General features: G+C 38.1%; 2 protein-coding genes across 3 annotated transcripts; both read right to left on the bottom strand.

The window, feature by feature from the left end:
• Positions 1-530: 530 nt before the first annotated feature.
• Positions 531-1,079, bottom strand: LOC121808833. Its single transcript, XM_042209409.1, has one exon. It carries the CDS (start codon positions 1,077-1,079, stop codon positions 531-533), a length of 549 nt encoding a protein of 182 aa, XP_042065343.1.
• A 766-nt stretch (positions 1,080-1,845) lies between these two features.
• LOC121807074 (probable sulfate transporter 3.5) lies at positions 1,846-7,345 on the bottom strand. Of its 2 annotated transcripts, XM_042207266.1 has the most exons (13): positions 7,310-7,345; positions 5,864-6,212; positions 5,357-5,558; positions 5,095-5,266; positions 3,818-3,883; positions 3,615-3,725; positions 3,416-3,532; positions 3,177-3,303; positions 2,820-3,106; positions 2,543-2,733; positions 2,399-2,478; positions 2,242-2,318; positions 1,846-2,176 (listed from the first exon to the last, which is right to left on the bottom strand). In XM_042207266.1, the coding sequence occupies exons 2-13, from the start codon at positions 6,177-6,179 to the stop codon at positions 2,012-2,014; spliced, it is 1,911 nt and encodes a 636-aa protein (XP_042063200.1). In that variant the 5' UTR covers positions 6,180-6,212; positions 7,310-7,345; the 3' UTR covers positions 1,846-2,011. The 2 variants fall into 2 exon arrangements, with proteins under 2 accessions (XP_042063200.1, XP_042063199.1); XM_042207265.1 differs by lacking the exon at positions 7,310-7,345 and having other exon boundaries at positions 5,864-6,292.
• Between the last annotated feature and the right edge of the window lie 39 nt (positions 7,346-7,384).

Genomic DNA, 7,384 nt, shown 5'->3' with positions numbered 1-7,384 from the left:
GACGTTGCCGCCACCGGTTGATGCCTCCAGGTTCACCGCCGGTCCATGGCTGGTCATTCCCCCATGGTTTCTATTCTAATTCCGTGGTTGCCCCTCCTCGGTTACTCCGACGGCCATTTTCGCCTGAGGTTGCGCCGCTCTCATCCTCTGCCTCTCCTCCCACCATTCAGGGTATCCTAGTCGTTTGAAACACATCTCGTACGTGTGCTTGGGTTTCTGGCAGTGGGTGCACCAGAGGTCGGATTTATCTGGCCGGCTTCCCGGTCGGCTGGCAGCGGCTGCGGGGTGCGGTGGTCCTCCATTCTGGTATGACGGTCGTTGGCTCTGGGCAGCGAATCCACTCCCGATGCCATCCCCAGATGATGTATCACCGGTGTTGCCGCTGACGGTTTCAGGGGTGGGGGAAGACGACGCCGGTGGCATGATTTGGCGTCGAGCCGCCTCCGTCTTCACCCACCCGTAGGCCGATTCAACTGATGGGTAGGGGTCCTCCTTGAGGATGTCTCGTTTGATCGAATCATATTCTTGATTCAATCCGGCCAGAACTTAAATAATCTCTTCTCATTTGAATGGGTTCGGTATTGATTGACTCCCTTGTCACAACAAGTAATCGACTGCTTCTGGCAGAGGTCGACGTTGATCCACAGTCCGTGAATCCTCCGGTAATACGTTTCCAAGTCCATATTTCCTTGTTTGATCGTGATTATTTTCTCCTCCAGGTCGTAGATGAGATATTTGTCTGCCTTGTCTTCGAACGTCACGGTGAGACAATCCCATAGTGCCTTTGATGTTTGATGATGAGCAAAATCGGTGATAATTTCATTCTCAATGTTATCGACAATCCACGAAAACACCACCAAGTCATCCTCTTCCCAGTCATCATACCCCCTGCTTCCCGGTTCTGGGGGTTCTTTCCGGATGTGTGAGTAGGCGCCCCGGCCTCCTATCTTGACTTTCATGAGTCTTGACCACAGTGGGTAGTTCTTTCCATTGAGCTTGAATGCCACAGTGGCATTCTTGCTATTCTTCAATTTCGATGGTTGCTCTGGATCGGTTTTGTTATCCTCTGTATCTGACATTTTTATTGTAGGGTTGGTTATTCTGGTTCTGGGCTAAGGACAGTCGGGATTGGTATCGGCTGTGATGAGAATTTTCTGAGCCGAAGCTTTGATACCATGTTAAACGAAGAACTAGATCGGTAAGAAGGACTTTGTATTATTCGTTGATCAATTCATCATACATTATACACTATTATATAGGACTAAGATAGATTATACAAGAAAACACTAATTAATTACATTGATTGATATCTCCTATGTTTGGTAAGATATAATCTAGCATATCTTCCGTGATCCTCTCCAACACAAAAGTCGACAAAAAAATATGTACTGTATACCCGAAAGTTAAAACGCTCAATCAAACAAAAATACACTAGTGGATTAGTCATTTTTTTCGATTTCAGCTCGAATATATTGTTGGATCAATTAAATTTGACCTACAGTCGGTGACCTGCTCTAATACTATGATAAAAATCAATGGGTTACGTTCTAAAACCGATTGGTGATAGGAAGAGGGCTATGAGACTACTAAGAGAAGATGAACAAGTTGTAAAAGCAAAGACAAAAAGACAAAAAAGAGCAAGTTATATCAACAAATCCGTAGGAAGCAAGGACGACTGTGCAAACTACCCAGCCTCATACACTTGGCCACACAAATACAAAAGGTAAGTGAGCCGAGATACTATTTATACATACATCACAATGCTAAACACTAAATTGGATTGTTATCCCAATCAATTATTCAAGAAACCAAGAAGAGAGCGTAGCAAAGTAAGCAACCCATGAATTTTATTTCATCACCAAGAAACCCATAAATTTTATTTCATAATCATCAAGCCAAACATTAGCTAGGATATGCCACAGCTTTTGCAGCCAAACAATATCTACAATGAACGGAAACGACGCCTATAAAAGTAAATAACTGGCGTTATTGGTGTGTAGTTTAAGTATCACTACAAAGCTACATCCATAAGGTCATGAGTTTGACTTTGTGTGAATTTGCACGCATTAAGTGCATCCTCTGTTGATAAATACACTGCTTCCCTCCCAATCTTATCCACTGTTCCCATTAGTATCAACTTATCCATCACATCAATTCTTGGGTTCACTAACATTATCTGCAACCACACATCATTTACATATATATTTTTTCTCCAAATCCATTGCATAATTAATTAATTACCTTGATCCCTTTGCTACCTAAGGTTTTCCTAACTTCAAGTACAGCCTCCACTCCGGTATGATCGATCGCCGTCACACCTATCACACAATTAAAACTTTAGATACATATGTAGTATGCAATTTCATCTTGTATTTAGAGTAATTTAATTAGCCTTGACCTCCTAGGTCGAGCAACACATATTCGATGTCTTGTGTAGTGCTTGACGACTCATTCTCATCCCGAACCCATCTCAAGATCCTGCAACATATTCATGTTCATCCAATCAAATCCAGAAACATGAGTTATTTCGTTAAGTAACAACCTTTCTTTTATATAATTCGCGTTCGCAAAATAAATGGGCGAGCCAAGTTGCAAAATCAATGTTCCTGAATGGCCAATAGTCCCAGGATACTGCTCCACATCGCGGTACAAATTCGAATTAGGTATGTTTCCTAGCTTGCAAGTAGCGGGCCTGGCCACGTACAACATTGCGCGGACCAAGGCCAGTCCCACCTAACCAGGACGACCGATTGAATCAGTGAGAAACTAATTAAGCATAATTGAAACGTTTGGAGAGAATAAAATAGATGGAGAATTACTGAAAGGATGAGTCCCATGTCCATGCTGATGAACGATACGCCAAAGAAAGCAGACATGCAGATGACAAAGTCGAATTTATCGGTATGGAAGAGGTGATAGGCCTTCTTGTACTTGATGAGGCCTAGCATTGCGGAGATGATGATGGCGGACAGCGCCACGTGAGGCGTGTAGCTGAAGAGCGGGGCCAGGAAGAGCAGCACCATTAGCATGCACACCGACTGCACCACGTTGGCCATCGGAGTCTTGCAGCCCGAGTTGAAATTCACCGCCGTTTTTGAGAATGGGCCTTCGATTTCATTTCATTCCATTAAATACTGTATTTTGTTTACCAATAAAGTTCAGATAATATATATTACCGGTAGTTAAATAGCAAGATGTCATGGATCCAACAATGTTCATCACGCCATAAGCTATCATCTCCTTGTTACCATCAATTTGCTCGTTTGTTGATAGTGCAAAACTTCTTCCAATGGCTATTCCTTCCTGTTATTCCAAATTGGTCAACAGGCCAGATGTCTCCACTTCCAGTTTTTCTATAGCGCCACCTTTAAAATTTAAATTCATTTATCCATAATAATTAAAAAAAAACACTTACGGTGAGAGCAATCACTCCGGTGATTATTCCAGCTTTCAGTGGCGCAAAAACATAGTTGGAACTGAAGATTAGACGATTCAAGGAAAATGCGTTTAATCCTCTCTTCAGAGGCCCCACCTGCAGCAATTACTTACTAATTTAGTAATTAATTAATTTGATTAGGTCAAAATCAAACGATTAGTTGATAATTGAAAGTTACCGTGGAAAGGCCCAATTTGGGACCAATAGAGTAAGCAAGAAGGCAACCGGAAGCAACCACCACCATTGGACCGATCGCCGACACCCAAAATAGGTTGGACTTCAGCTTTTTCTATTAATTCCATATTTTATACAGATATTATTATGTAATTTTTGTTTAATTGACAGTTATTGTTGTAAAAATTTAACATGAATAATACTTACAACATATCTACTGAGTTGGAGAAATACGAGGAATGACATACCAATGAGTGTACATTTCCAGTTCAACTGCAATCAGTTCAACAAAAATTAAAACATGTCGCTAAACAATTACACTATTTTATTTTACTACACCAGTCCTTTAAAAATAGAAAATTTTTAAAAATGACACAATGAATAAAATAACCACGACAGAAAGAAAAAGTGATTAAAGTAGAACACTAGAGCTAGTAGAGAATGGATCTCGTCTCAAATAAGTTTCCTAAAATAGAAAGTTTTTAATTTTAAAGGATGGACAAAAATGGAAATACTCCCTCCGTCCATCATTAAATGTCTCATTTTTCCTTTTTCGTCCGTCCGCCAATAAATGTCTCATTTCACTTTTACTATATTTGGTAAGTGGACCTTACATTCCACTAACTCATTCTACTCACATTTTATTATAAAACGGGAAATTGGTCCCTAAAACCATAAACTTTTCCTCAAATTTGGTATTTCCCACGAACTTTAAAATTGACAATCCCTCCGTTATATAATAGTGGATGCGTTTCTTTTCTGCACACGATTTAAGAAAGATTATGTTATGTGAGTTAAATAAAGGAAGAAAATAAAGTAGGAAATGAAAAAGGTAGAGATATGAAGATAAAATAAAATAAGAGATAGTAAAGTAAGTGAGAAGAAATATGTTGACTTTTACTAAAAGGGGAAATGACTCTATTACTCTGCAATGTACCAAAATGGCAAAATGGCTCTACTACTAATGAACAGAAGGAGTATATAATATCACAAACTTTGCACTTTATTTGGTATTTTCCACGGCATGTCTATACTATATTTGACTTACGGGTTTTTTTTTATCATACTACACAATTAAATCAACGTGGTTTTCAACGTGACTTTTTATCCTACATGTTATGAACTTAAAAAGTGGTTTAAAATATCATAAAATGTATCACGGTTGCCTACGTAAAATAAGATTTTGGTGAAGATATTTTATTTGAGTGAGTTTGGGAAATACCAAACAAAATGCAAAGTTTGTGATATTATAGACCAATTTCAAAGTTCATGGGAAATACCAAATTTTAGGCAAATTTCATGGTTTTAGAGACAAATATCTCTTATAAAACCAATATATAAAAGTAGGCTCACATTACACTAAATTTTCTACCCACTTTCTGCATAAAGTCAAACAATTTTTTAAACTCCGTACTGATCAAATATGAGATATTTAATTACGGAGGGGGGATAGTTTTTATTTTTAAAGAACGAAAGAAAATAACCTCGTTCCTATTTTCGATAATTGCACGCATAACATGGGGAACGCCGGTGTGCGTGGTGAAATGCTTTAAGCCAAGCAATCCCTTCATCTGCTGAAATATTATAAGCACTGCTGTTCCTCCCATGAATCCCGTGATTGTCGAATGCGACAGAAAATCCACCAGTATACCTAGCCTGCATAGGTTCATTTGAATCGATTGATCAAAATCAATAGACGACTAATGCAATAGTAGAGAGGAATAATAATAATAATAATAAAAAGACCTCAAGAGTCCAAGAACTGTCTGAAACAAACCGGCGAAGAGAGTGGCGGTGAAGACTAAGCTGACGTAAAGGTCTGTGGAGGGCGCGGCTTTCTTTTCAATAGTTTCAGAAATAAGCAACGAGCAGGCCGCCACCGTTCCCACGGCCAGGTGCTTCGAGCTTCCGAATACAGCGTACAAGAGCGGTGGGACAAAGCTCGAATCTGTCAATTAATATTTATGAACCAAATTGATCTAATAATTGTTATTTAAAAATGGCATCCGTGTCTAGTAGCTTACTAAGCCCGTGATATTAAAATTAGAACTTTGAGAATTAAAAATCATATCAGTTGTTTGATACATTAATATCACTTAGCATCACAAAACATATCAGTTATTTACTGATATTCATGAATCAACCGAACTAATATATAAGTAAAAAAGCAATATGTTTTGTGATACCAATGAACTGATATAGTTCTGCGTTCTGATTTTAAGAAAAGTTCTGCCAGAAAAAGAAGAAGCTTACAAAGGCCGATAATGGGGGGTATTTGGGCGAGGTTGGCGTAGCTGATGCCCTGAGGAATGGCGAGGCTGGCGATGGTGATGCCGGCGAGGAGATCGTACTTGAATAAGTCGAAGGAGTAATTTGGCAGCCATTCCAAAATAGGGATGAAATATTGGAGGGCCTTGAGGGCCCCACGCCCGACCGACTTCTCTCTCTTGAACTCGAAGAAAGGGTCGTCCGGGAAGAAGGTTTCCTTCATCTTGGACTTCAGCATGATGCCGAAGCTTCGTGCTGGCCCGAAGTTCACGCACCGAGGATACTCCTCATCCGCGCCCATATTAACTCTCTCTATCGTTACTAATTAATTCACCTGATCATTAATCAACTTGTAATCTACTCCTTATATCTTGTGTAGGAATAGGATTTGTTTTTGGACATCATTTAAAACGTTTTTTTTTTTGGATATTTATGTGTTGGTTTACGTTTAGGTTAGTACATGTGAGTATATAAAAGGAGGAAAGATATGAGGTTCTTTCTTTCAGTTGCAAGAGAAATGTGTTTCAAAACAACAAATGGGAAATATCTACATATGTAAGAGATTTCATTAGAAAGAAGAAAGATAGGAGGGACTATCTATACTAAAAAAAGTAAGTATATTATTTAAATTTGTAAAAAGGATACAACTTCTGTGGTGGCATATACATAGATAGTAACTAATAGACATGTCACATGATGAGATTAGGCTAAAATGGGCTTCTTCAAAAATGAGAATACATTCACTAACACATAAAAGTCGTGAAACATTTCATGTGTTATAGTGGCGTTCGGTTTCCTAGATAAAATAGTACCAAGATATAATTTAGGATAGAATTATGAGATTATTTTAGTCACAAGGGGTTAGCTATGACTAATTATTCCATGATTATCCATCTAGGATTGAGTTGTGTATTGAATCTCATGAACCAAATACACTACATATTTAATCCATACATACAATCTTGCAAACCGAACACCTCTATGTTAATTTGCTTTATCCTTTTAATAGACAATACTATATGATTTATTTCAATGAATAAATTTCTAAACTTTATTGGTACATACTCATTTATTTTGAATTAGGGTATCTCATTTCACAGATAGTTGCAGATCAGAGATATTTTAGTGATGTGTGATCAAATACTAAGTAATTTATAGTAATTAATGAATTTGATTAAGAACGGTCCTGAACTGTAGTAGTAGTACAACTAATAGGAGTATTCTGGAAATCACGACAATACTAAAAACTAAAAGAATTTTTTTTTCTCACATTTGATATAATTTTAACCTAGATCTTAGTTTCTAACAAAAGTTAGAACATAGGTTAACAGAGTGAAATCACATAAAAATTCTATATTTTCACGTTCTAAAAAACCCATGAACTAAACAAACAAACACACAACACAAACAAAAGGAAGGTATGAATATTACCAGGGAACTAGAATGTTGAAATGAGAAAGGAAAGAGAATGCGATAATAGTGAGGTGAAAATGGTGGGGAAAACAC

The sequence above is a fragment of the Salvia splendens genome, chromosome 6 (genome assembly GCF_004379255.2).
Source record: "Salvia splendens isolate huo1 chromosome 6, SspV2, whole genome shotgun sequence".
NCBI lineage: Eukaryota > Viridiplantae > Streptophyta > Magnoliopsida > Lamiales > Lamiaceae > Salvia > Salvia splendens.
The sequence above is the reverse complement of the archived record's forward strand: the minus strand, read 5'-3'. Positions and strand labels throughout refer to the sequence as shown.

Coding starts and splice junctions, on each gene's coding strand:
- LOC121808833 (XM_042209409.1), bottom strand. CDS start 1,079: ATGTCAGATACAGAGGATAACAAAACCGATCCAGAGCAACCATCGAAA.
- LOC121807074 (XM_042207266.1), bottom strand. CDS start 6,179: ATGGGCGCGGATGAGGAGTATCCTCGGTGCGTGAACTTCGGGCCAGCA. Junction 5,559..5,863: donor ACCCCCCATTATCGGCCTTT/GTAAGCTTCTTC, acceptor ATTAATTGACAG/ATTCGAGCTTTGTCCCACCG. Junction 2,177..2,241: donor TAGGTAGCAAAGGGATCAAG/GTAATTAATTAA, acceptor GTGTGGTTGCAG/ATAATGTTAGTGAACCCAAG.